The 26217-nt window shown below is 57.0% G+C and overlaps 8 protein-coding genes across 10 annotated transcripts; 3 read left to right on the forward strand and 5 right to left on the reverse strand.

Moving 5' to 3' along the window:
* Positions 1-703: 703 nt before the first annotated feature.
* Positions 704-3273, reverse strand: PV09_07514 (uncharacterized protein). The gene is made up of 6 exons (XM_016361289.1): positions 2639-3273; positions 2573-2582; positions 2322-2479; positions 2224-2270; positions 2075-2170; positions 704-2023 (listed from the first exon to the last, which is right to left on the reverse strand). Exons 1-6 carry the CDS (start codon positions 2776-2778, stop codon positions 1218-1220), a joined length of 1257 nt encoding a protein of 418 aa, XP_016210864.1. The 5' UTR covers positions 2779-3273; the 3' UTR covers positions 704-1217.
* A 1686-nt stretch (positions 3274-4959) lies between these two features.
* PV09_07515 lies at positions 4960-7090 on the forward strand. Of its 2 annotated transcripts, XM_016361291.1 has the most exons (3): positions 4960-5732; positions 5832-6128; positions 6208-7090. In XM_016361291.1, the coding sequence occupies exons 1-3, from the start codon at positions 5516-5518 to the stop codon at positions 6690-6692; spliced, it is 999 nt and encodes a 332-aa protein (XP_016210866.1). In that variant the 5' UTR covers positions 4960-5515; the 3' UTR covers positions 6693-7090. The 2 variants fall into 2 exon arrangements, with proteins under 2 accessions (XP_016210866.1, XP_016210865.1); XM_016361290.1 differs by having other exon boundaries at positions 4960-6128.
* Positions 6971-9361, reverse strand: PV09_07516 (uncharacterized protein). The gene is made up of 2 exons (XM_016361292.1): positions 7933-9361; positions 6971-7859 (listed from the first exon to the last, which is right to left on the reverse strand). Exons 1-2 carry the CDS (start codon positions 8820-8822, stop codon positions 7271-7273), a joined length of 1479 nt encoding a protein of 492 aa, XP_016210867.1. The 5' UTR covers positions 8823-9361; the 3' UTR covers positions 6971-7270.
* A 456-nt stretch (positions 9362-9817) lies between these two features.
* On the forward strand, positions 9818-11767 carry PV09_07517 (uncharacterized protein). The gene has a single exon (XM_016361293.1). It carries the CDS (start codon positions 9932-9934, stop codon positions 11669-11671), a length of 1740 nt encoding a protein of 579 aa, XP_016210868.1. The 5' UTR covers positions 9818-9931; the 3' UTR covers positions 11672-11767.
* Positions 11768-13402: 1635 nt separating this feature from the next.
* PV09_07518 (uncharacterized protein) lies at positions 13403-16117 on the reverse strand. Its single transcript, XM_016361294.1, has 5 exons — positions 15433-16117; positions 15166-15287; positions 14515-15088; positions 14026-14362; positions 13403-13952 (listed from the first exon to the last, which is right to left on the reverse strand). The coding sequence occupies exons 1-5, from the start codon at positions 15747-15749 to the stop codon at positions 13704-13706; spliced, it is 1599 nt and encodes a 532-aa protein (XP_016210869.1). The 5' UTR covers positions 15750-16117; the 3' UTR covers positions 13403-13703.
* Positions 16118-17573: 1456 nt separating this feature from the next.
* On the reverse strand, positions 17574-18369 carry PV09_07519 (uncharacterized protein; the record flags this gene model as incomplete). Its single annotated transcript, XM_016361295.1, has 3 exons — positions 17574-17908; positions 18035-18205; positions 18303-18369. 3 exons carry the CDS (start codon positions 18367-18369, stop codon positions 17574-17576), a joined length of 573 nt encoding a protein of 190 aa, XP_016210870.1.
* A 1028-nt stretch (positions 18370-19397) lies between these two features.
* PV09_07520 (uncharacterized protein) lies at positions 19398-24383 on the forward strand. The gene is made up of 2 exons (XM_016361296.1): positions 19398-20130; positions 20197-24383. The coding sequence occupies exons 1-2, from the start codon at positions 19695-19697 to the stop codon at positions 23889-23891; spliced, it is 4131 nt and encodes a 1376-aa protein (XP_016210871.1). The 5' UTR covers positions 19398-19694; the 3' UTR covers positions 23892-24383.
* PV09_07521 lies at positions 24001-25675 on the reverse strand (the record flags this gene model as incomplete). Of its 2 annotated transcripts, XM_016361297.1 has the most annotated exons (6): positions 25466-25675; positions 25349-25380; positions 25231-25280; positions 25125-25129; positions 24970-25054; positions 24001-24885 (listed from the first exon to the last, which is right to left on the reverse strand). In XM_016361297.1, the coding sequence occupies exons 1-6, from the start codon at positions 25510-25512 to the stop codon at positions 24385-24387; spliced, it is 720 nt and encodes a 239-aa protein (XP_016210872.1). In that variant the 5' UTR covers positions 25513-25675. The 2 variants fall into 2 exon arrangements, with proteins under 2 accessions (XP_016210872.1, XP_016210873.1); XM_016361298.1 differs by having other exon boundaries at positions 24385-24885; positions 24970-25129.
* Between the last annotated feature and the right edge of the window lie 542 nt (positions 25676-26217).

The following is a 26217-nucleotide window of genomic DNA, read 5'->3' on the forward strand; positions in this document are numbered from 1 at the left end:
AGCAGGCCAGCGCGAAGGTCCAGCCTCACGTGCAAAGAAGTCGCTGACGGTTGTGAAGTCAACTGGAGTCGCGAGCGCTATCCACGGCCCGTAGAGAAGTGTCCGTGGCTGCCCTACCGTCTGTTCTCCTCGCGTTGTCGCTCAGCGATGAGACGGGCTGAAACAGACGCCTCGAAGTTTAAACTGAGAGTTGGGGACGCGCCCCTTCCCCCACTCCTCGGGACGAACAAAAGATGCTTCCGCTTCTCTGAGGCTGCGAACGCCAATCGATCTCGCATCCTCACGCATCTAGATCCTCGACCCAAAGACCCGGCGTCTGTTCCAGTCTGTGTCGCCCCCGTCTCTGCCTCGTTAAGCCCTTGGCCCAGAAGGCTTTCTTGATTCACTTTTCCCACCTTTGTGTTTGGCAACCCTGCTTGGTGTGTGTGTACCAGCGTCCCCGTCGGAGGAACGGTCAAATCCCTAGGTGCTGTGAGAGCGCTGTGACGAACAGACAAGGCCTGCTTGGCAATCTGCCGATAACTCTTCACTCTTTGAAGGTGCATGCGTCGTCTTTACGGTCCCTCCAAACAGATCCGGGGCGGTAGGGTGAGTTTGGTGAGAGCCCGCGTTCTGAGATTCATGTCGTGAAAGAATTGCTCTGCTTCCACGCGGCTTTATGCGCATACATACATACGTACCTATATATATATATATATATATACGCTATTAGACATGTTTCCAAAGACGCTTTCGTTCGATAAGATGGCGCACCCAACGATCTGGAAGCCGTCAGGATTGCCGATATCAAAAGACCCCAAACACAGCCGCAACACCACCTCTACCTGTGTCCCAAGTGGTTGCTGCAGATATCTCGCGTCAGACGCTGGTTTCTCAAAGAACAGAAAGGAACAGCACAGAAGTGGGAGAATGGTCTTGTCTTTTCCTGCATTCAAATCTGTATAGTAAGCTACGTCGGACAGATCTCGCTAGGACTCTTATATCAAGAACGGTGCTTATTGGCAAGAAAGTGGTATCTCAACAGGAATGCCGGATGCGCGCCGGGTCGGCGCACACGCCGTAAACTACTCGCATGAACGTCGCCGTACGCTTCACAAAATAGAATATCAAATGCAGCAATTTGAAGCCAAGAAGGACACCCTTTGCACGCGGACTTTTACAGTCTTTCTCCGCCTTCCGCGAGTGCGTCAGCGCACGACTGTCGCTGGCTCCTTCGCCTACTGGGACTTCTTCCCATCCGCTTTGACGCTTCCGTTCGCGTCGTTGTCGTCGCCCGTCCAGGGGTGCTTGATGGTCAGACACCAGATGTCTAGATAGTCACAGATCGTGGTGATGACGTCAAAGATGAAGCTGCCGTACACGCCGACCGCCAGGCCCAAACAGCAGAAGACGAAGGCGACCTGGTACGTGTCGTAGCCCAGCGCGCTCGGCCAGCCAAAACCAAATTTCTCAAGAAGCACGGGCCCTATGGAGTCGATCACGCCGTACAACATCGGGTACATGAGCACGTTGCCGTATGGATACGGCGACTGAGTGAGATGGGCCACGATCATCTGACCGACGGAGTACGCGTTGATGAGACCGGTGAAGAACATGAACGGGACCAAGTGGTGGTGGAGGATGACGGGCTGCAGCGCCAGGTAAATCGAAATGAGGGTCCATGTCGCAAAGAACGGAAGAAGGCCCAGCAAGGCGACTCTGGTGCGCTTCCCTCTGGCGCGACGGGCGCGCATTACGCCCTGAGAGGCCCAGATTGTATTCACGACGATGATCACGCCGCCGTACAGCATGTACCAGTCTACCCACGTCATCTCATACACGGGGTCCCAGATCAAGTCTGTGTTCGGGACACCGATGGAGGCCAAGAGCGATTGCTGCCAAAACGACCCTCCCCCTTTAACGGCGGTGATAGCAAATACAGCGCACAGGGTGAGTATGCCCTCGACGGGCCCAGAGACAAGGCCCAGGGTCAGGGTCTTGGTGTGATACTCCTCCCAGGTCTGGATGTAGAAGGTGAGAAGCGCTGTCAACCAGTCAGTGTCTCACCTCGGAAGGCAGGTCCTGATTCAAGTACCGCTGAACTGTATGAGCACCGTCTTCCAAGTCTGTCCCATATTCATGCACGCGGCGAAAATAATGACACCGAGCGTAGTGTTGACCGCGTCAACGCCTGCGAGACCGTAAGCGCAAATTCGGGCACTGGATCCTAGCTCAACCACGTACCGTGATCGAAAAGCTCGCCAAGAGGTCCGCTCTGGTGTGTTCTCCGCCTATTCTCGTGTCAATGCCTTGCACGCGACTTCTGCAAACGATTTACCCACGCTTGCGCCCCATCAACGGCATCAAAAGTCTGGTACAGGAACAAGCCCACAGCCCAAGATGCATACACCCACGGTGGGCAGTCTTGATCGAGGCCGGGTGAATAGTACAGCAGAGTGAGAAGGTTTATGACGACGAATCCAAAGCCGCTCAGGGTGATCTAACGCAGTGAGGCATGTTAGCAGCCGTGATCGCATCGCGTAATAGGCTTTGGGTTGCGGTTGTGCAGCGCATCGCGAAGGGGCTATCTCACAAGATTCGGGCTGCAAAGCGCGATTAGTTCATACGTTGTACCAACATGTTTCTCGCAAAAACGTACGCCATGCTCATGGGGAAGCACTTGATGACCACATGTGTGTAGAAGGGCTTCAAGATGTACTTGGAAACCAAGCTCTTGTCCACTGCCGAGTACTTGTACTCCTTCAGCTTGGGCAGCTTGTCCTGACGAATGTACACCATCTTGACAATGGCCTGGGATACGCTAGCGACGCGGTCGCGGTCTGCAGAGACGGATGCGACAGGTGGAGCGGAAGACGGAGCAAAGCGTCGAGCGTTCACAAAAGGCAGGGGAGGAGGAGAAGGAGGCGGCCGTCTAGAAAACAGACAGGACACGATGGAAATTGTTCTGTCGCTTTCCGCTCACGTCTCCCGGTCTCCGATCATGGCCAAGGTAAATGATGATCGCGTGGGTTGGCTGCATGCAAGCGTGCGTCATGTTGATTGGCGCCACGGGAATTTTTTTCTCTCAGGGACCCGAATCCGTCATCGACACCCAGACGGGCTTTTCTCCTGGCAAATCGATAACTTGACATGCATCCAACCAGAGCATCGATGTTTTTAGACATGACCCGGCCAGCTAGCAGCGCGGATACCTGCTTGTGTGAACGGACATTTGTGGTTCGCTTCCTTTACACACGTGCTACCGCGACTGATCACGAAACTCACAAAGCGAACGATGCTTTGGTGCTGTCCATGGTCGAGCGCTTCTGTGGGTCTCGGAGCAGGCTGGGAACCTGCAAGACGTCATGCGACACTGGCAAACGTTGAGTGGAAAGGTAAATGGCCCCCGATCGTCGACCAAAATTTTTCTTTTGCAAGTGGAACTTGTCTGGCCATCTCGCTATCTACTATCCTAGGCCTCTGGTGAGCGGTTGGGCCCTGGGCAGTTGGCTTGCCATTGGGGTCCACGCACAAATTCTGCCCTCCTATTTATTGCGTGAATTGTAGCTGCCCGCCGTGGGCGAAGAAAGAATGGAGAAGATGAAGGCGAAAACACATCGTCTATCGTAGATTAGAGTCTTCGAGAGCACGCGAGAATGGAGCAGCCCAGTGACACCGAGTTCACCACCAGTTTGATGAGATGGGCACCGCGCTATCTGAGGGAGTGCGAGGACACGGAGCGTCATCGCCCATATTTTTTTTTTCCTTTGGTTGAGTTACTATCCAGTACATATCACGACAAGCGAAATGACGAGGAAGGCTGGCGATGCTGTCCACTTGGATATACAGACTGCGCACAGCTCTGGCCGAGATGCTGGCAACTTCGATGCATTTCGAACACAAGGCACATGCAAGAAGCCAACATGCTACACTGCACGGCCTTGCCCTGGCCAATTGAAGGAGATGTGCAAACTCAACTTGACCCGCAATGCGGGCTCGACATAGTCTGGCCCAAAGCTATATTCTGTACGGCTTAAATGTCCGATGAAAGGTCACCACTTGTTTTTCCTCGAACCACGGCGGAAAATAACCAGAGTTTCTTTGGGTTCCGGGTCAGTTCGTGTGTCTAACAGCATTGACAGAGGAGAATCCATTATCTTGTACTCAGCTGCATGCAATTGCATCCGACGGCAGCCAGCCACTGTTGATGAGCAACATCACACGTGAGTGGTACGCCTTCTGTGGATGAGTGAGCATCTGCATGTGTCTTTGTGATGGTTTTGTCCGGTCCTCTGGCTCCGCACAGCGACTTTTCTTTCCACCAGTGACAGCTTGAGTGCAGCGCACTTTTCCAAGGGCTGAACTTTTTTGCCAGGAACCAGCAAAACAATCATGACGCGGTCGATTGAGGGCACACATTCTGAGCGAACCATGGCGATGACCAAACATTTCAGCGATGGCACGGCCCCAGAACTAGACTCTTTGGTGCAGCCCAAGCAAGAGGCTTGCAAGTGTGGAGTTGACAGTAGCGAATCCGGACGATTCGAACCGCCACATCATCACACGACGGAACTTGGTTTCGACTGTGGCGTCGGGCGACGACGACAACACCAACAACAACCAGGGGGGAAAAAAGAAAGAAAGACAGTACTGTCCTGTATAGCAGGGCGTCGGGCGATGCAGCAGAAGGAAGGGCTGGAGCTGGCGCACGCGAAGGCGCAGGCGAGTTCGTGCAGGGAAGCAAAGCGAAGGAGCCAGAGGCCAACGCGAGCGCCTGCATCGGGCACCAGTCACGAGCGGCTGATCACGGGGAATGACGTCGAGCAGGTGGAGAAGCTGCGACCGTGCAGGGCCCCAGGCCACGCCGCGGCGCAAAGCCAATGACGGGAAAGAGCGACGGGACGCCGACGCCAAGCGCGGCCCAGCAGCGTCGCAGTTTCCCGGTACGCTCGCTCGTCGCCTGCTCGCTCATTGCGGGGAAGCTGCTGCCGTCGTGACAGGACGATACATCTTCGTTTGCTGTCTCTGCACGCTCATCCAAAGTATCTCTCTTGCACGTGTTCCTGCAGCGTCCCCAGCATCGAAGGACGGCGACCGACTCTCACAAAGCCTCCTGCGCACCTGGTGCCCTCTCCCCTCAGAGAAGAGCTTCCGATCTTTGCAGGCGTCTCAGCATCCGCCCTCCCTCAACCCCGTCTCTCCGACACGCCTCGCCTCCATCGTCCGCTGTTTGTTGTGAGCTGCAATCTTTCTCGTCCCAAGCAAGACGCTGTTCCAACGAGCCGTCCCAAGCTGCCGTGCGTCGGTCAATCTTGGAAGGGCTTCCGCGTTGGAGCTTGGTTTGCTGCTTGCTGATTGCTCTCCCTCCCGCCCCCAGCACATCTCCGCCCGCAACGCCATCGCCACAACTGCTGTTCTTGCTCTGCCATTGCCTGTGTGCGCTTCGTTGTGGACGCGCTGAGCTTTGTTTCACGCCTTTGCACCGTCCAAAAGCCCACGTACACAGCCCGCACCCCTCTCCCGCGCCAAACACACCATGCTTGCCCGACGCCTACACCCGCGTCAGCTGGGCGGAGCCGTCAGATTCGCCAGATCCTTGAGCACCATTCACCCAGCACAGTCGCCTGCAAGATCGCCTGCTTTGGGCGACATCACGCCGGACGGTGGCCCTGCCTTCGACACCAAGCAGCGCGAGTTCCGCGAGCGCTTGGTAGCGGAGCAGGAAGCTCGGCGGCGTAAGGAGCAACAAGAGAGTACGTCCCCCGTCAGTGCTAGAGATGCTATATCGTCTTCTTCCTCTTCTGTCTCTTCACCTACCAGTGTCCTTGGTTCGCTAAGCTCTCAATTCGCAGAGGAGGCCCGAGCACGCGAGGAAAGCGGCAAAAAGAAGAGCGGCGCGCTCTCGAGTCTGATCTACGGCACGGCCGAGGGCCGCGAGCTGGACAAAGACATCGAGCGCAGCTTCTCCCAGGTGCTGGCCCGGGGCAAGTACGTGCACAGCATCGTCTTTCACGAGGTCAAGCCGGACAAGGTGGACGAGTACGTAGAGCTCGTCGGCAGCTGGTACCCGCGCATGGCCAGCATGCCGGAGAACAAGGTGAATCTGGTGGGAAGCTGGAGGACGGAAGTGGGTGATTGCGATACGTTTGGTACGTCCCACACCCATCACTCTGCAGACTACCTTTCCTTACCTCGAAGATCACTTGGACTAACGGATCTGGTCCGTAGTGCACATCTGGGAGTACCAGCGCTACACGGGGTACCACGCTTCGCTCTATGCCATCCAGCACCACCCAGAGTTTCCCGAGTTCGATCGCAAGCTCAAGACGCTCATCAACGCCAAACGCACATCACTTATGCAGGAGTTCTCCTTCTGGCCCACGTCCCCTCCGCGAGCTCTCGGCGGGCTCTTTGAGCTGCGTTCATACACCTTACACCCCGGAAACCTGCTGGAGTGGGAGACGCACTGGCGTCGAGGCCTGAAGGCCCGTCGCGAGGTCATGGAAGGCGTGGGAGCCTGGTTCGTACAGATTGGCGAGCTGAACACGGTGCACCACCTGTGGCAGTTTGCAAACTTGGAGGAGAGGAAGGTGCGAAGAGAGCAGAGCTGGAGCATTGAAGGCTGGGGTGACACCGTGCACAAGACGACGCCGCTTATTCAGACGATGAAGAGCAGGGTGCTTTTGCCGATGCCCTGGAGCCCGGTAGCTTAAACTCGGCACCCAACTACGCCCTTTGCCTTGATGCCGCTGCTTGTTGACTGTGTTCACAGCGTGCGTAAGAACTCGGCGTTGACTATCATCCTCCCGAGGACGTGGCGAAGACGACTCGTACGAATCAAGACAGTCGCGCACAAGAACAGGAGTATGGTTGCACGTGGAAGGTTCTATTATATATATATAGTTATATATTTCCAAGGCAGAAGCACAACATCTCGAAATTGGTGGGCTAAATTTGGAACATGAGCGGGGAGCTCTCTAAAGGACAGGGGCAGGAAAAGAACGCAGGCCGAGAAGGCATGGCACTCATCAGCATTTTTATTTCTTTACATGTACAAATCCACATTAGCATTCTGAAAAATATTCAATACATGCTTCTCGTACTTCTGGCATCCACGAATCTGTGTTTCGTCGCGGGAGCCCATCCAGAAGTAACATGTCACCATTAGCTATTACTTGCGTGGGGTTTTACTTTATTTCTCTTTCTTGACTAGACGATCTGGTCGTGCAGACCGTCGATCATTACGTTGCGTGTCATCCTTTGATGTCTTTTTTCATGGCACAGGACCCGTCTACAAGGCCAGAAGTACCGCAGCCAACGCGTTACCAAGCCATGTCTCTGTACCAAACTTTCTCGGAATGGCAGCCGCGTTGATGGTCTGCACCACAGCCGTCGGAGTGCTGCTCGTCGGGGTCGGCGATGCGGTCGTCGGGGTCGTCGGCGAGAGCTGTGGGGTATTCGACGTCTGCGGGGCCGGCGTTGGTGTGGGTGAAGGCGTCGACGACGACGTCGACGACGACGACGACGATGACACCTGGACCGTGGTCGTGTGCACGATCCTGGTGTTTCCGTCGATGGTGGTCGCGCTCGTGACCGTGGCGGTGGGCACGAACGGGGCGACGCCCCCGTTGGCCGGGTCGCACACGTTGCCGCCCAGCTGGGCCTCGACGGTCGGCAGGGAGTCGAGCCACTGGACGACGGTGGCCGGCGGGAGGGAGCCGGGCTGCTGGATCAGCGACGAGGGCGCGATCAGCGACGGCCACACGGTGGGGTAGATCAGGGGCGCGGAGGTGGTGGTGGTGCAGGTGCCCTCCGCGCTGAGCGGGACCACCGTGGCGTAGTTGATGGACGTGTACGCTACGTACGTCGTTGGGTAGGTCCTAGCGACGGTTCCGTTAGCAGCGAATCACGCCTCTCCTTGGGGGGGTGGGCGCAAGGCGGGACAGGACGTACAGGACGACGCCGAACGCGGTCCACGTCAGCGGTGCCGCCGGCGGCGCTGGCGGGGCAGTGACCGTTTCCTCGCTCGACCGCGGCGGCGAGCCGTCGCTGAAGTCGGTCACGTAGGCGTTGATCGTCTGCGCATAGACGGACGAGTACTCGATGACGGTCGGATAGGCAAGCAACGTGCCGAAGAAATCCAGATGGCAGACGTGCGGACAGGTGAGCGTGCTGCTGGTCGTGCAAGGCGTCGACGTCCACGCCGGATGCTCCGATGACTTCGCCGTTGTTACGGCCGATGGGTGGGCCGTCGTCTTGCACGACGTACTTATCGCCCACGTCTTGGAGGCTTTCTCGAAAGGTTTAGACTGATCAGACCACCCCGCGGAGGGCCATATATATGAAGACGCCTTTGTCCACTCCGGATGCTCTGTCGACTTTGCTGTCGTCACAGGCAATGGCTGGGGCGTCGTCTTGCACGAAGTGCTGATCGCCCACGTCTTGGAGGCTTTCTCGGAAGGTTTGGACTGATAAGACCAGCCTGCAGAGGGCCACATATACGAAGACGCCTTCGTCCACTCCGGATGCTCCGTCGACTTTTCTGTCGTCACAGGCAATGGCTGGGGCGTCGTCTTGCACGAAGTGCTGATTGCCCACGTCTTAGAGGCTTTCTCGGAAGGCTTGGACTGATCAGACCATGCTGCAGAGGGACGCACATGCGAAGACGGCTTCGCGAAGCTAGGCCACGATGTTTTTCCAGACTGCTCGGGTGACGAAGCTGTGGAACAGCTGCTATACACTTCGACTGAAGTATGAACGTGTGACGTATCATCCCAGCCGCCTCCGGGAGCTGCACGGGTGAGAGCAGCAGTCGACAATGAAAGTAGTAGATGGGCACGCATGCTGAAATACTCGAATGGAACGAAGGTCTTTTGACAGCGAGGGTCCTGTGATCAAGCAATGAAGAGAACGAAAGCAATTGAGAGAGAAACTCACGTTCAGAGCAAAAACGAACTTGCACATTAAAAGGCGAGCCGGACCTCCAGGGCCGATTCTTCTCGTTACCTAACAGCCGCTGGCTAGGACGACCAGCGCAAAGACACGTAGTTCCATGCTCTTCTTCCCTTTTTTTTTCAGGGCCTTGCATGACATCTGCATCTCGTCAATTGACTCTTAGCATGCTGATCTGGGAAGGAATGCTGTTCATCAACAGCCTAAACACAGTGGCGACGCCGCGCCGGGATAAATCAGGTTTCGGTGGGGTGGATTTTTTTAGGACGGTCGCGCGGAGCCAAGGCGGAGGGAATAAACCGCCGCAGCTGCTGTTCAAGAGAAACGGGAAACCCGCTGTCGCACCCAGGCACATGTCTCGCCCGAAGTACAGCAGCTCCTTGCTGGATGGGGCGAGGCGGAGCCTTGGAAAGCATCTGCGAGGTACGTGGGAACTACGGCGTTGACTAGAACTAAACCGGGGACGCGCGGGAGAAACCTGTACTTTTGCTCGTCGACTTATCCCCATGTGGGTATCGTCTATCGATAGCAGCCGATGTTGATTCGACCACCCCTTACTACCTTTGTTCCCTGATCTGCCCTCTGCCCAACAAGCGAAACGGCCGTCTCTCGTTCGATCTTCCCGTAGTCCGGTCTTGGGAGTACAGGTCCGTTCGGCTCGCGTTCTGCTACTGAAGATGGGGCGAGAGCCACCGGCCTTTGCCACCGCCGTTGCAGCAAGGTTTGGGGATCGCCGTGCGCGATGCCTTTCGAGAAGCTCGTCTGAAAGTGAATACACGCCTCCAATTCGCCGGCGGCTATGTCATAGAACATGACCCGCTTGAACGATCCGACGTCTTTCTACTTGATCTGCCCGACGAGGAAAAGTGGGTGGTGAGTTGTCGCACTATTATCATCAGAAAGCTACTCGTCTTTTGTCAAGCACAACAGAATGATTCTCCCGTAAGGTTTGAGCCATCGTTAATTGCCATACTGCGTTGTACACTCGTTTAAGTTCACCATGCCTTTGTCTAAACGTGACTCAGCTTCTCTCCCGAAGCCTTTCTCTGTGAGGACCAGCGGTCAATTTGAGGGCAACGACGGCAGCTGGTCCACGTTTCTACTATCCGTTGGCAACCCAGCTCAATCGTTTCGTGCGCTGGTTTCAACATCGAGCTTTTCAACATGGCTTCCTACGCCTGGAGGATGTACGTATGAGCAAGATCCATCCTTCGTTCCCACAAATTGTTCGGAACTCCGAGGCGTCGGCCTTTCAAACGGCTTCCAGAGCAGCGGTTTCCAGGAGTCGGGAACATATAAATACATAGGAATCAATTCACTCGAGCTGGGCAACGATTTGAGCATGACCGGCGCTTTTGGATCGGCGTACAACGCTACTGGAGACCTTGGGCTCGACTCGGTGACTGTACAGGACGCTGCGGGCTCTGCAAAATTGTCTCCAGACGCCAACGTGCCCGTCTTTGGCATGACGACGTGGAACTTTTTCCTTCCGAGCTTGGGGATTGGCGATGGGTATCTGCAATCTACAACGCAGGACACGCCCTCTTTTTTGGAGTCGCTCGCAAACCAATCTCTGATACCCAGCCGTTCGTGGAGCTATACCGCTGGTGCTTCGTATCGCAACTATCTTGGCAGCCTCGTCCTTGGTGGTTACGACGAGGCAAGGATCGAGGGCAATACCACAACGTACTACGCTCTACCGGCCAGCAAGGATACGAGGGAGCTGCAATTGAGCCTCTCGTCCATCGCCTTCTCCTTCAAAAACGGAACCGAAGCGTCCGTTCCCGTGTCCGAAACGGTCGTCATTGACTCCACGCTGCCTTATCTCTACCTGCCGTCCTCTGTCTGCGATCAACTTGCCAGTCGGCTGTCACTTACGTATGACGGGTCTACCGACCTGTTTACCGTTGGTGACGCAGCCCTTGCGAGCAATCGAAACGCCATCGACCAGGTCCGCATCGCCGTGGCCGACACGCAAAACAGCGGCAACACCACGAGCATAACGTTTCCGTACGACGCCTTCAATCTCAACGCAACCTGGCCCACGTACGATCAAAATCAGTCTCAACCGTTTTTCCCGATTCGGCGTGCCCCAGGCAATACTTACATACTCGGGCGAGCCTTCCTGCAGGAGGCTCATGTCAGCGTTGACTTTGAACGCGCGTATTTCAACCTCTCGCAAGCATCGTTTCCAGCCTCCCAGGCGTCTTCCAACCTGGTTCCGATCTACAATGCGTCCGTGACCGAGTCTGGATTCCCCTCAAGCTCTTCCAGCCATCTCAGCCGAGGAGCGATCGCAGGCATCGTCGTCGGCGCCGTCTCCGGTGCCCTCCTTTTGCTGGCACTCGTGCTCTGGGTCTTGTTTTCTCGCAGGCGACGCGAGCAGGAGAAGCGGCACAGCCAGCACGAGCACATCCTGAGCAGCCCCAAAATGTCGGAGATCATACCGCCTCTGTCTCCGGCAGCGGCGTCGTCGTACGACCGCGATCACATCTCTCCAATCGACGGTCAGTTCTTGCACATCACGAGAGTCAACGAGCTAGGTGTCGAGTCTGCTCACGAGTCCCGAATGGGCGTCAATGTCCTGCCCGGCATTCACGAGATGGAGGTTCCGCCAAAACCAGTCTACCAAGCAGACGACACGCCGGTCAGTGGAAGCATCTACCACTCCTCACTTTCAAACTTTCAGTCGTCTCCTTCAAACAGGGGTTCAACGGCAAGGTCAGAATTAGAAGGATGATAAATTTTTGTAATTTAGCACGCCCGATCAGTTTCGGCATGAGAGCGTTTACTACCGCGGACTAATCCTAGCTGAATACAGCGTTAATCAACGAAATTCTACTGTGCCACTGTCAAATTGAGGTGTCTGAAGCCAGAGGCATGGTCCAGCTTGGCCTTGGCAACACTTCTATGTGATTCGTCTTCGTCTTGAGTTCTTTTTTCTCACGTCGAAAACACTCTCACCCTTGTGAACAATGGCTTCTTTGTGCTTCCTCACACTTCAAAAGTCGCTTCACCATCGTGGCGTCTTTGTCTTTTGTGACAATTAGCGCCGGATCCGACCTATAGTAAGTGTCAGGATCTTCGAGCGATCCGTTTGATGGGCAATAGTAAGCAAGATGCCCGCGCCGTGTGAGGGAATTCTTACAGCAACCCAGATTCTGAACGCCTAACGGAGTGATCTCCACGATGTCAAAGTTCGCAAATCAGATTTGGCCCTGTTGCAATTGCCGCCCTTTTCGCGCACTTGCGTTTCAAGCGGTACGGAGACGTGCCATCCATCTCGCTGGACAGTCCGACGTATCTGAATGATCTGGCTGCTGGCGTCGAGAAGCAAGCAGCGCCGTGTCATGGTCGAGGCCTGGGTGGATCTGCTGCGCAGAACATCCGTCCAGCCTTGACGGCATGCTCGCGCTCGCCGTCAACGCTGTACTGGATCTCTTCTCTCCGGGCAACGACATGCGGATCGTCTTTCGCCTTCCCCCTCGACGCACGGCTCGGCGCGAGCGTGCCCTCCCTCCTTGCAGCCGTGGGCAAGCAGCCATCTGGAACAACCGTCGGCGACCTTCCTACCGATCGGGTCGCACCCAGACACACCGTGGACAGGTCCGGCTGCAAAGGTTTGAGGCCGGCAGCGTCCGTCCACGTTCTTCGCGGCCGACTCGTGAACCCGGCGTGGCGGGCCCAGCAAGTACATATCCACTCATTTCTCTCTCTCCCGGCGGCCGGCAATGCACCCGAATCCCATCGATCAGCAGCGCTTTCGAGAACATATCCCGTCCGCGCTACGTTGATGATGGCGTCATGCTCGTGACGGAGCGTTAGCTCCGGTCTGTCTTTGAACGCAACGTTCTTGACGGCGCGTACTTCAAATGACGACTTTCGATCCTTTCCGTTCCCGATGATCAGCGTGCAGCTTTTTTCTTTTCTTTTCTTTCCTTCTTGACTTCGATGCAAACAGCCTACACTCGTCATTCTCGACCCTACGACCGCATTTACTTTTTTTTCTTTGTTCTCAAATTGCCCCCGGCCCTGAGTTGAGATGGAAAGAAGATGAAAAAAATTTTCTTCCCCTTTTGCCCTGGGTATATCTCACCGAGCTTGCATCAAAGACTTATCCTTGTCTCACGTACTTCAACGCTTGCGCAGAACATGTTTTGCTGAAGGAGGAAGAGCTTCCCTTTCTGGATGGAGTTACCCGGAGCGAAGGATACCCCACCTCCCCGCAAAAAGGTGTTGCCGGCGTTCAGGTCAGACCGCAATTCTAGACCAAGAACCAAGATACGACGCGATGAGATTCACGCGGTGAGTTTTGCAATCAGGAGGGGGTCGTACGAAATAAAAAGAAAGAAAAAATTGGGGGTCCCTGAAAGCACGTTGGCATGAGTATTCCTCATTTCTCGCTAAGAATGTAGCCCACTAGGTTCTAAATTCTAGAAGAGAAACAAATATATATATATATATATATATATGTGTGTGTGTGTATGTCCCGTAACTGGCTTAACTCCTGTCGGCCCTTCCACCTTGACGCTATGCTCCGAATGAATTCACATGTTCTTTTTTTTCGGCAGGGGAAGGAGAGGGAAAAAAAAAAAGAAGAAGAAGAAGAAGAAGAAGAAGAAGGAAGAAGAAGAAGCGTTCTTACTTTTCTCAGTGACCTTTCTTTTTCGTTCTCCTACCGTCTATTCCTTCCCATCTTTTGGGAAACCCGCGTATCTAAAGAAGGGGGGAAAACAAGAAAAAGAAAACGTGGGGAGAGTGAGTGAGCGTGCTCAAAGTTTCAGGGGTCTTCTCGTCCTGATCGCCTCTCCGTACCTCCAGATGACGAAGGGAAAAGGGACCATGGCCAGCGCGATAAAGCCGAGCAGGGAGTTGCCCCAGCCCAGGCCGAGAGCGGCGTACATCTTTGGGCCGGCCAGCGGCAGAAGCGCGCCGAGCATCGAGCGCAGCACCGTGTTGGCCGCCGTCACGGAGGCGGCGTAGCGCGTGTACGCGTCGATCAGGTACGTCATGATGGGCATCTGGGGCGGGCCGCGTCAGCAAGGGCGATGCCGGGGCACGAGCAGACGTGCGTGTGGGACGGCGAAAACTTACAAAGGTGGTGATCAAGCCGAGGCCGACGAAGCTCGTGCCGACGATGGGCGCGACGTACTGGACGCCGTAGTTCGCCGTCCAGCCGTACATGAAGAGGCCGATGGGGATGGAGAAGGCGGCGGGGATCATGGGCGGGATGCGGTACTCCGGTTTGAGCACGCCGTTGTTGCGCGCGGACAGCTTCTTGACAATGGAGTCGGAGAGCAGGCCTGTGACGAAGAGGCCGCCGAACATGCCGATGCCGATGCCCAGATAGGCGAGGCCGACGTTTGCGGGCGAGAAGTGATACTTGCCCTCGAAGACGCCGGTGATGGTCGTGAAGAGGAGATACAGATATCTGCAAGAAGAAAACCAAAAGTTAGTAAGGTTTTTTCTTTGAAAAAGAGAGAGAGGAAGGGGGGAGGGTGGGAGGAAAGAGGGAGAGCACTGCTCAAGCTTCCGCGCCCGTTTGAACAGCATAGTCCACCTGGCTTTGTGAGAGCAACTTACCCGTACACGACGGCCATGTAGAGGGACAGAAAGAAGACGATCGGGGAGAAGAGCAGCATCTTCGTCGGCCTGATCAGGGAGCGTGCCATGTACTCCTTGGGCGTGAGGCCGTGGTGCATTTTCGAACGCAGGTTCATGTTGCCCGTCCGCTTTCGCAGCCTCGCGGCCTTGCGCTCCAGCAGGACGGGCGCGTACGTCTCGCGCAGGAAGAAGACCATGCCGAGGGCGGCGGGGGCGGCGACGATGGCCACGAACCAAAAGTCCCAGCGCCAGCCCTTCGCCTCGGACAGGTAGGAGCCGATGATGGGGCCGACGACGGGGCCGAGGAGCGGGCCGATGCTCCAGATGGACATGGCGGCGCCGCGCTCCTCGGTCCTGAACATGTCCGAGATCGTGCCGGACCCGATGGTGATGGGCGTCGAGCCAAACGTGCCGGCCAGAAAGCGGAAGCCGATGAGCATGCCGAAGCTGGAGCTGGCCGCGCACCCGATGGTGCAGGCGATGAAGAGCGCGTTCGTCACGTGGTAGACGATGCTTCGGCCGTACATCTCGGACAGGGGCGCGATGAAGAGTGCTACGGATTTCTCGGTCAGCTTGTAAGTCAAAAGCCATGGACGGGTCCGGACAGCGGGAGACCCTGGGGTTACGCACGGCCAAACGCATATCCCAAGATATAGATGGACACGACGAAGGATCCAAGCGTCTCGTTCGTGGTGTGAAACTCGCGGAGCACATCTGGAACGCCGGGGGCGAACATCGACGACCCCAGAGGCCTGTCGTTTTCTCACGTCAACACAGGTTACCCAGCAGCAGGGGTGTGGGGGAAAAGAGGGGGGGGGGGGTTGGAGTTTGAGAAGCAGTTAAGGGGGAAGAGGTTTAGCGCTCCACCACGTAGGACACAAAAAGATCTAGACATACGTGATGAAGGTCAAGAAGCTCAGAAAGCCGCCGTTGATCCACTTCCGCTTCTTGGTCCAATTGTATGGGTTCTCCGGGTCATCCGGCCCGTCAAAGTCGACAATGTCGGCGTCGACTTGCTCCACGTCTTGGGCTTTCGACTCGGGCTGGGTAGCCTCGACCGTCTGGGTCTCCTCAGTGGGGCTCAGCTTCTCGACGTCTCTGTCCACGTCGCCATTCGTCGTGTACTCTGACTCGGCCGCGCGCTTCTCGGACGAGTCCTCGTCGCGGTCCACGGGGGCGTTTACGTTCTGCTTCTCAGGCTCAGACGCAGCCATGGTGGCCCTCGGTCGTGGGTCGGTAAGTACCGCGCTGGGCGCGCGTCAGCGCGCCAACTCGGACGAAACAAGGGGGGCGGCGTGTGGAGGTAAGAAACAAGTGCGATGGTCGACAGGCGAAGCGTCGGATAAGGGCAAAGGGGGAAAGTAAAAAGGCTTGGGTCAGGCAGGCCAACGGCGATTGGTAGATCCCGTCGTTGCTGGAGGAGAAACGAGCGTAGGGCTTCTCTTGTCTTGATCTTTCTGCTTTTGTAGGAAGGCGATCTCGCTTCCTTGCAGCCCCCGCTTCGCAAGGTGATTTAGAGGCCTCGAGAGTCGAAACGCTTCGGTCACACTTGCGACGGGGGAAGGAGAACGCTGGTGGCCCTTTTAAAGCATGGGAGATGGGACAGGGTAGCCCGAGGCCAGACGGGCAGCGAGAGGGGGCACAAGACAGTTGTGCACGATGCATAAGGAGTTGTGCAGCGAGCGAACATCCGCTTCCGAGCGTTGTGGGGTTGGCCAATGGGCGCGTCGCATTCCCGCTCGATGCCCACGCACGGGCTGCCGCTCGTCGGATCCACGGCACCAGCGCTGGCCCGCACTCACAGCGAGCATAAATGAGCCGCCGTAGCGGGCGCGTCGAGCCGGGCGAGACGAGCAGGATCGAAGACGAGAAGGAAGCCTGGTCGAGAGATGACGCTGCCCCATTGACGCATTCGATTCCTCCTGCTCCTCCTCCTCGCTGCAGAATGACCCGCGCTTCGCGTAGCATCGCTCCACGGCTACCGCTTGCGAGCGACCGGCACGGTGAGCACCCAAGGTCTCTCCTATCACCTGAGCTGTCGGGTCGAAACAGCCAAAAAGCAAAGGATGGCGACGTGGAAACGAACTGATGATGAAACGGAAAGAGAAAAAAAAAAAAAGACCGCGCGACCTATCGCTTGGCCATTCCCCAGACGTACTCTCATTTCTTTTCCTGGCCTTCAACGTTCCTTTGGCCGCACGTGGTTTTTTTATTCTTCTTTTTATTTTTTTATTTTATTTTTTTGCTCCCCAACCCGTCGTGAACAGACCTGCGAACGGGCCCGCGTACAGTGCACTGGCCTCAACGTTGCATGCGTGCGAGAGCGAATATGTGTGTTCGCTCGTACGCGTAGCACTGTCAGTGGGCGCCAGGATTCCGACCGAAAATAGGCGGCCGTGGCCGATCGTAAAGCGGGGGTGGGGGTAAGGAAATGTACGGTAGCTAGACAGAGGTAGAGTTTCAAGCTGGCTGGTCTCGTGATCGCCTTCCTGCTGGAGAACCTGGCAATCTCATTCTCTAGAAATGATTCTGTCTCTGAAGCGACCTTTGTTCCTACCTTGAAGCTGTTGGCTTTACACCACACAAGAGCCAACTTTGTGTGAATGTTTTGTTCAAAGACTGCGTACGGGCTGTGCTGGACAAGGAGGACAACCGAAGTCACGGATCACGGACGAGAGCAGAAGTTGTGATACTTGCATAGAAATGCTGTATGGATCTGTCTTTCTTCTCTTATTTCTTCCATGTGCCCGTGAAGCTTCTGCTGGTACAACAGCACAAGTCCTGTCCAAGGCCGCAACTCTATTTGCGTCACCAAGAGTTTGCAGCTCTAATTACACTGCTGACTGACTCAATTGGCCCCGCGAGTTACATGTACATGCAATTTCGTGGCGTCTTTCCGTTCACTTCGCGCGTGAGTCGTCCCGACCCTTCCTGACCGCGAGAAACGAACACGTGCATGCGTGCCTTGCTTCCTACAATCTCTGCCACAAGGAAAAAAAATATCCTCATCTTAGCGTCAAGATTCGTCATTCAGCCTCTCAATGTCCAGGAGGTCCACTTCCGGGTGGCGCCATCCCCGGAGGCATAAAGCCTTGTCCTGGAGGTGGGGGTCCGCTAGGTGAGCCTGACTGTCCTCCAAAAGGCGGAAAGCTGGCTCCTGGCGGCGGAGGCGGCATTCCTGGAGCGACCGGGGGTGGGAATGGAGGCATGCCCTGCGGTGGCGAGCCTGCCGCTGGTGGGGGAAACGGAGGCATTCCTGGCATGCCCTGCGGTGGGGGGAAAGGCATCTGCGGAGGCGGCCAAGGAAGATGGGCGGGGAGCCCGGCGGGTCGTGGGCCGGAAAAATTTATTGGAGGTGGCGCGCCTGGCTGACCTGTATACAAGAGAGGGATTGAGGTTAGTCTAGAGAACGTCTGAAGCGTGTGGCCGGCGAGGGATTCTTCTCAGTCGTTGGCGGAACTGGTGTCGGCGGGCCCGAGTAGAAGAAAAAGAGTTTTACCTGGAAATGGAAAGGGCGGACGTGCCGCACCGCTCGTCGGGAAGGAGGCACCGGGCATGGGACCGATCATACCGCCTTGTTGCAGCATGGGATTCTGCGCCGCCTGGCCGGCGTCCGCGTACGAGGACGTGATCGAGTCTATGACGCTCTGTGCCTTTTCATGTCCGATTTCTGCATAGCGAAACAAAGAGGCGAGTTAGCAACCAGCTTGGAGGCAACACCCTTTCCGGCATGCACAAGGGTTGGAAGGGATGGGCGTGTGACGTACGTTGATAGTAGTCTTGGACGTTGCGGAGGTGGTTGCGGCCGCTGTTGTGAGCCTTACGCACGCTCATCGAATCGTGCGTAAGGTAGACATCGCAGTAGTCACCTTGCTTCGTGGTCAGGGCGAGCACGCGACATACACGGCGGGTGGGTGATGCGCAGCGTGGGGAAGAAACCTACAGAAGAGTTCGCAGGGTCAGTACCTTTTGTACGCGAGGCGAGGACGGGGCAAGGGGATACTTATATTTTGGCATGGTTGTTGTTGTTGTCGTTGAGCTGCCGGCGCAGGTGCTGGAGCAACGAGCAAGAGCAACCTCACGACAAGGCGGTGGTATGCGCTGGAACGTCGTCGAGGGAAAGAGGATGATGCGGGCGACGATGAACAGAAAAGGTGCCCGACGTGTCGACAATGCAAAGCTGGACGAAAAGGATGCGGTGCCGAGGGAGAGGACTAGGCCGAATGAGGAAGCGGATCGACGCCACACAAACGCTGCCTCAGGACTTGCTGGCCTGCGGTTGGCGCATGGCAAGGAAACACGCCTGTCACAATCTAGAACAGACCAGGGCGGACACGTCCAGGCAGGGCGGGCGTCGCTGCATGACGACGTCTTTTCGTGCCGGAAGGACGCGAGGAGCGAGGGAGAAGAATTGGGGCACTGGGGCAGCCCCTGCCGACGACGAGCGGCCGGCGGGTGAGAGCAGCGATCAGAGGAGCAGCAGCCGAAGCAGCAAGTCAGCGGCGGCCGTGGCCGCAGGTACAGCGGGACCGCTTGCGGCGGAGAGAGAGGTCAGAGAGGTGCGTGGTGGACGGTGACCGACGTTGGCGACGCGGTGCAGAGAGGCAAGCACGGCTGCGTCCGGCGCACGGGGGCAGCGGAATGGCAGAGCGCGGAGTTGCTTCCTTGGGCGCTGGGCGGACCCGCTGCCCGACCAACCAAGCAGCAGGCGGGTCCCCCCTTTCTGCTGCGGCACGCACGCAGTCCGATCCGCCAGGGACTCCGCAGGGCCTCTGGAGCGCCGTGCTCTGGCGCCGCTAGCCTGCTCGTCATCGTACGTTGTCCCGTCCTGACGGGCGACTTTTTTCTCCATCGCGCGGTGACGCCAAACACGGCCTTCTACATCCCAATCCGAACCTGACGTGCGGCCGCCTGCATCGGCTCCTGCACTTCGGCCACCTGCTCTCGCCCTCGTCCTCGTCCTTGCTCTCACATCCACATCCGCATCTCCCGCAATCGTGGTTGTGCAGCTCCCCTCCCGTCTTGAATGCGTCTTCTGCGCCTTCGCTGAGCTGCGTTCCATGGTCCTGCAGCGTCGCCCTGCCCGTTGCGCTTGCCGTGGACAGGGAGGAGCCTCTTCAACGCCCGGTCGTCTGCGCCTGCCGCTGTCGCCGCCGTAGATGGACATCAACTCGCTGCTCTCGCCCGCCGAGTCGCCGGCCGATGGCGACACGCCTCCACCCACCGCGCCTTCCTCCAAGTCCTCGACGCCGGTCCGTCGCCCGTCCACGCGCCCGCCCGTCCAGCAGCGGAAGTCTTCGAGCTTGAGCCGGCAGTATTCGCCCTCGCCTCGTGCCGCCGATCAGTCGCTGCCCGCCATCGCCGCCCACAATGCCGCATACCACAACCAGCAGCAGCTCATGTATGCCCAGCCGAGCCCCCAGCCGGTCTACGCTGCCGCGTCCTCCGCTCCAGTGCCGTCGCCGTCGCCGGGCGTGCTCGCGTCTGACCCAAGGCTGGTCCACGCGCCGCACCACCAGCCGCACCATCACCAGCAGCAGCAGCTTCCGTCCCTGCAGCGCCACGGGTCGACCCCACAGATGGACACGCTTGCGGGTATGTATGCGCCTCCGCGGCACCGCCTTGTCGTCCACGTCCCAGTATGCTCACCACACGATCCAGATCTCGCATCGATGCAGCAATCCCAGCACGCGGCCACCCGCCCTGCCTTGCCATCACGCGACGCGACGTCCTCGCGCAGTTACACGCTCCAGAACTTGCCCCGGCCGGCCCTTTCCGCTCGGTCGTCGAACGAGATCGTCATGACTGATCCAGCGACGCAGGAGCGGCGCTCTTACCGTTCACATTCTCTCACGCAGGAGGAGTGCAGTCTCCTCGATGAACTGGGCAACCACCTCGTGACAAATCCGTTCGACTACTCCTCGCACGTCCGCTTCATCACACTGCTGCAGCAGGGCTTAGCTGTGCATGTTGGTAAGGGAGCTAGCCCCCACGAGTATGAGCTTCTGCAGGAGCTGCGTAATGCCCGTAAGACAATGGATCAAATCTTCCCCCTTGGCGAGTCGCTCTGGGTCTCGTGGCTGGACGACGAGATGGCCCTCGCGACTAACAACGACGACCGGCTGCGCGTGATGGACCTGTTTGCGCGCGCCGTCACGGACGAACCCAGTTCTGTACGTCTTTGGCGCAAGTACGGGGACTACGCGTACTTCTTGTGGGCGGCTGCGTACGGCATGGCAGACGCCGCCGCGACGGCTAGCTGGTCACCTCAGGACGTGCAGTCTGGCAAGGAGTACTTTAAATGGGCTCCCATGCTACGCATCTGGGAACAGGCCGTCGCAAACACGCACTTCCGACTGAACGACAGCCATCTTGTCTGGGACCAGTACATGAGCGTGCTGATCCAGGACCATGAAAAGTGGCCGGACAAGCAGAAGCTGATCAACATCGAGCAGAAGTTTGCGGAGCGACTCTCTGAGGCGCACGCCACGTGGCAGGACACGTACCAAAGCTTTGGCTCTTTCTTGTCGGTCCACGACGCAAAGAACTACGAGGAGATCATGGCACAGATGGCGAGAAACAGTGGTGCGCAGACGGCTTGGCGCATACGCGAGAAGCACGAACTCGCGATCCAGCACGCCGTCGATCGCCGCGACGAGACGGCCGAGTATCAGGCCTACACGGATTACCTAGCGTGGGAGCTGCAAAAGAAAGGCGTCTTCAGCTTCCGCATGATCAGAGGTCTCTACGAACGCGCCACGACGCGTTTCCCATCCGTGCAGACCTTCTGGATCGACTACGTCGACTATCTCATCAGCGATTCATCGACGCCAGATGCTTCGGTCATGCCAGTCATCGAGAGGGCGACGCGGCACTGCCCCTGGTCGGGAGACTTGTGGGCTCACCGGCTGCTGACGATGGAACTCGAGGGCCGTCCCTTCGCGGAGATTGAAAACATCAAGCACCGCGCGACGTCGACCGGTCTCCTGGACGTGGGCGGCATGGAGGAGCTGATGAAAGTGTACGTGGCGTGGTGCGGCGGGCTGCGGAGACGTGCTTTCGCGCCAGGCGCGACCGAGGACGAGCTGGACATTGCGGAAGTCGCGATCCGCTCTGCGCTCGAGCACGTCAAGAAGATTGGGCACGACAAATATGGCGAGAAGTACATGGGCGACCCCCACTACCGGCTCGAGCGCATCTACATAAAGTTCATGATGCAGAAGGGCGAGATTGAGGTCGCACGCGACAGCTGGAAGGAGATCATGAAGAACCAGGTCCACTCATACGACTTCTGGTACAGGTATTACATGTGGGAGATGGTCGTGTGGGCCAAGTTTTCGATGCGTGCGGCGAATGAACCTGGATCGCAGCTGCGCTGCCCCGAACTCGCTACCGCAGTTCTCAAGCAGGCACTTGAGCATGTCGACGTCATGGACTGGCCCGAGCAACTGGTGCCCATGTTTCTAAACCATTGTGAACATCACGAGTCTGTGGCCGAGCTTCGACGCGCGGTCATCTTAGCTCGGGAAACGAATCGCAGGATCGCCAAAAGAAGAGAGCGAGAGGCGGCAGCCGCGGCGCAAGCGGCGCAGCAGGATGCCAGCGATTCGCAGTCTGCATCAGCGACGGCAGACACGTCTGCGACGGGCGGTAAGCGAAAGCGAGAGGGCAAGGAATCCGCCGTGGATGAGACGGCTACCAAGAAGATGAAGTCTGCCGAACCGGACGCCAAAGGCACTTCCTTGCCGGAGACGTCGCAGCCGAAGCGTGATCGCGAGCACACGACCGTGATCGTCGAGCACATTCCGCTGAAGACCACCGAAGGCCAGATCAAGCACTTCTTCCGCGACTGCGGAACAATCAAGAGCATCAACCTCGTTCACGAGAAGGACAGCCTGACTGCCACCATCGAGTTCGAGTCGCAAGATGAGGCTGCGTATTCGCTCATGAAGTCCGGCAAGACGTTTCAGGGGTCTGAACTAAGCGTCCGATTCGGCACTGGATGCACGCTCTTTGTGACCAACTACCCTCCCGAGGCGGACAAGGCGTACCTCAAGAACCTGTTCGCCAATTGTGGAGAGGTTGTTGACGTGCGCATGCCGTCGCTCAAGGCGAACGCCAAACGTCGCTTTGCGTACGTTCAGTTCCTAGACCCCGATGCCGCTGCGAAGGCCACGCAGCTCAACGACACGTTGATCGATGGCAAGTACAAACTCGTCGTCGCGATCTCTGACCCCAACAAAGCGGGACATCGTGAAGGTGCTCAGTCAGAGGGTCGGGAAGTCTTTGTCGGCAACGTATACTGGTATGCCAAAGAGGACGAGATCAAGACGCTGTTTGAATCGGCCGGGGAGGTCGAGTCTGTACGCATTCCACGAAACATTGAGGGCAAGAGCAAAGGCACCGCGTTTGTTGTGTTTAAAACAAAGGAGGGTGCTGAGCGAGCTGCCAAGGAGTACAACGAGTTTCAGTTTAAGAATCGCAAGCTGCATGTGGAAGTTTCAAGCAAGAAAGCCAGCCGGACAGCGACGAGCATCCACCGAGGAAGCACGATGAGCCCGACGCCAGACGCGACTACTTCACCGTCCGTAAAAACGAACGGTGCTTCCGCTGCGCCCGTAAGCTCGACCGGCGAACCAGAGACGAACGCGAGTAACCACAAGGAACGCACCGTCGCGATCATGAATGTGCCAGACACCGTGACCGCAGCGCGTCTCGAGAAGCTCGCGGAGCAATACGGCCCGATTAGGAAGCTTACTCTCCGCCCGGATCACGCCGGCGCCATTGTTGAATACGTTGATGTCGCGAGCGCGGGTAAGGCGCAGATGGGCCTAGAAAACTACGAGCTGGAAGACCACAAGCTGCGCATTGGAACAGTGCCAGAGCTGATGAAGCAAAAGGCGGAGCTCAAAGAGGAGAAGCCCAAGACAGACAAAGCTAAGAAGGCTGAGAAGAAAGCCGTTTCTGGATTCGGTGCACCAGTGCACCGTCCTGCCCAACCTCGGGGCGGCCACAGTGGACGTCGTGGTGGCCTGGGATTCAGCAAGCGCACTCATGAGGTCGCAGCAAAAAGGGATGCCGACGAACCGACTGGACCGAAAAGTAACGACTACTTTCGTGGCTTGATGGCGAGAAAGAACCATGTCGAGAAGGATGCAAAGAATGGAGAAACACATGGGGCCAAGCCGGCTGATGAAGACCCAACAGAGAATAGGGATGCGGACAATGATCTGTTAGACGACATTATGGGAGGGGACGAAGACGAGAACGGCGATGCGAACGAAGCTACCGCAGCTACGAGTCCTGCTGTTGAGGGAGAGGACAAGGGACTGCTGGACGACCTGATGGAAGACTAGACATATGAGAAAATCGGCGTTCACAAACATTCTTTCTTTCGGCATTGAAAGCATTGAGATTTGCGATATCCAACAGCTTGCATGGATAAAGGCGCCACGGGTCGAGAGCTTCATTTATCAAGTTTGCTTCGACGTTCCATTATTTTTTTTTTCAAAACTCGTGATAGACCTTGGTGTGGGTAAGCCGCATCTATGTTGCTTCTATCAACAGTTTCTTTGTTTCATGTCTTTTCTTGTCTATATTTGAAAACCACCGACCTCATCGGAAAGGAGTCTAAATTGACGAATTCTGCTCTTTTTTTCCTTTATCTTGAAAACGAAAAAAAAAAAGAGAAACAAAATCGGGCCCTTGTAGTTGTACCTTTGTTGCTCCTCGTCTCTCATGCTTCTCTTTCCCTGGCATCATTCTGCGGACCCTCCTCCGCGATAGAAGAAGGGGAAGTATTGCGACTTAAAATGAAAAAAAAGCGATGGTTTGGCTTTGGCAACAATCTTACCCAATCTTCTCGACCTCTTCCTGCTCCTCCGTGCTCCCTACTCGGTGCAGCGGCGCAAGCTCGGCGCCCGTCTCAACCTCCCAGCCCCCTTCTGCCTCGAGCGCCCTGCACCGGCTCGCAAGGTCGCTGACGTGCCCGTCGCCGCTCTCCGGGCTCAGCGACGCGAGAGCCCGCTCAAGGTTGTACAGGTACTCCCTGTTCTGGCCGCTAGGGCCCTTTGAGCGCAGGATGTGCCGCGCGAGCTCTTGCGGGTCCTGCGGGCCGACGAACTGCGGGTTGTTCGGCAGCCCGATGTAGACGAGGCAGCGGATCGGTTTCGTCATGCCCGTCGACGACGACGACGACGACGACGACGACGACGCCGGCGCAAACGCCGCGTACTCGATCGAGTAGCCGTTGATCTCCCGGATGTCCAGGTACGCCTTCACCTCGGCCACGTGCGGCGCGGGGATGTGGTACGCGGCGCCCCAGACGCGCTCGTCGCGCGCGGAGAAGTGCTGCCCGCTCCTTTGTTAGCCGTCTGGTCTCGCTCTGCCTTCGCTCGTCGTCCTTGGTGCGGTGGGAAAGGGAGGGCAACCCACGTGGTCGGTCAGTGTGTCATAGTGCTCTCGGGCAATCAGCGTCACGACGCGGCCGGGCGCCTCCGGCGTGCCCCGGTGATCCTCGCTGTGGTCCCGGCGTCGACGTTCAGCAACAAAAACCTCTCGCGCCCCCGACGGGCATTCTTCTCCCTTACCTGGCCTGGCGTCGTGCTTAGCAGCCTGGCTCTTCCTTGGGGGCCAGAGGGGGTTTGCCTTTCCCCCCTCCGTCGTCGTCTCCGTCGGACGCTCGAAAAAACTTACTTGCCAAAACCGGCGGACGTACCCTTCGATGTATCCCGGCACGCGCTTGTCTGAAGCACCACATGTCAGCCATCCCAGTCCAGGCTGGCAAAACGCGTGTTCTTTTGGACATCACGACCATAGTGCGGAGGCGGTTTCCATATCAAGCTTCTATGTCCATCCGTGTAAGCAAAGCAATGTCGCAATGGCGGATGGGAGATAGGAAAGAGGGGGGTGGAGAGGGGAACTTTTGTACCCGTAACCGAAGAGCCAAAAGTCGTCATCCTCCTGCGGTGAGGACATCCTTTTTCTTTTCTTAGAGAAAAAGGAAAGTTCCAAAGTCTATCGGTGCTCGCCGGCGCTGTGTAGCGGCTCTGCGGCCTTCTCACAGTGATATCGAATTCTCTTGCGGTCAGCGACGTCCGCCGGGTATCGATGTGGTTCCCGATGTGGCCGAATGGGCAACGGGACCCGTAAGAAGCCCCACCAATCAAAGGGCAAGCGCTGCAAACACTGCCCCTCGAAATGAGAATGTTCCGGTAACGGCCAAGGAGTGAAGCGTTCAAGTTTGATCCTCGCCCAGATGGATGGAAGTGATGTCTTCTTGGGACTACGCTCCAGTACAGCTCGCGTCGTGAACGTGTCAAGAGTGTTTGTTGACCCGCACGACCTGTTGTCCTGCATCCAAGTCAGGCTCCGATTATATTACCCGGGAACAACATACCTCAATGAAAATGTTGCCGTTAGAGTTATCGCTTCGACATCTCGAAGTCATGGACAGTTCTAACTTATAGTACCTCAGCTTGACCCATGGTGAAGCGGTATTGCTGGACCTGATCGGATTCACTGGGCCAAATAGACGGTGCTTAAGCTTGTCTGTGTCGTTCAATCATATGTCTCAGGATTCTCTTGGTCGCACATTCATTTGTTGCAAAACCGAACCCCTCGATATCCGAGGTCCTGGTCCCCGACGTACAAAGTCTGCCCACAGCTTTCTTCATCGCAGCC

This window comes from Verruconis gallopava, assembly GCF_000836295.1.
Source record: "Verruconis gallopava strain CBS 43764 unplaced genomic scaffold supercont1.30, whole genome shotgun sequence".
Taxonomy (NCBI): domain Eukaryota; kingdom Fungi; phylum Ascomycota; class Dothideomycetes; order Venturiales; family Sympoventuriaceae; genus Verruconis; species Verruconis gallopava.

Bases quoted from the DNA above. Each gene is read 5' to 3' on its own strand.
- PV09_07514 (XM_016361289.1), bottom strand. From the start codon at position 2,778: ATGGTGTACATTCGTCAGGACAAGCTGCCCAAGCTGAAGGAGTACAAG. The intron at 2,271-2,321 runs GTGGGTAAATCG...ACACGAGAATAG, and splicing joins GCCGTTGATGGGGCGCAAGC to GCGGAGAACACACCAGAGCG. The intron at 2,024-2,074 runs GTACTTGAATCA...ACTGGTTGACAG, and splicing joins GGTGCTCATACAGTTCAGCG to CGCTTCTCACCTTCTACATC.
- PV09_07517 (XM_016361293.1), top strand. From the start codon at position 9,932: ATGCCTTTGTCTAAACGTGACTCAGCTTCTCTCCCGAAGCCTTTCTCT.
- PV09_07520 (XM_016361296.1), top strand. From the start codon at position 19,695: ATGGACATCAACTCGCTGCTCTCGCCCGCCGAGTCGCCGGCCGATGGC. The intron at 20,131-20,196 runs GTATGTATGCGC...CACACGATCCAG, and splicing joins ACAGATGGACACGCTTGCGG to ATCTCGCATCGATGCAGCAA.
- PV09_07516 (XM_016361292.1), bottom strand. From the start codon at position 8,822: ATGCGTGCCCATCTACTACTTTCATTGTCGACTGCTGCTCTCACCCGT. The intron at 7,860-7,932 runs GTACGTCCTGTC...AACCGTCGCTAG, and splicing joins ACCGCGTTCGGCGTCGTCCT to GACCTACCCAACGACGTACG.
- PV09_07515 (XM_016361290.1), top strand. From the start codon at position 5,516: ATGCTTGCCCGACGCCTACACCCGCGTCAGCTGGGCGGAGCCGTCAGA. The intron at 6,129-6,207 runs GTACGTCCCACA...TCTGGTCCGTAG, and splicing joins GGGTGATTGCGATACGTTTG to TGCACATCTGGGAGTACCAG.
- PV09_07518 (XM_016361294.1), bottom strand. From the start codon at position 15,749: ATGGCTGCGTCTGAGCCTGAGAAGCAGAACGTAAACGCCCCCGTGGAC. The intron at 15,089-15,165 runs GTGCGTAACCCC...AGAAATCCGTAG, and splicing joins CTTGGGATATGCGTTTGGCC to CACTCTTCATCGCGCCCCTG. The intron at 13,953-14,025 runs GTAAGTTTTCGC...GGCCCGCCCCAG, and splicing joins TCGGCTTGATCACCACCTTT to ATGCCCATCATGACGTACCT.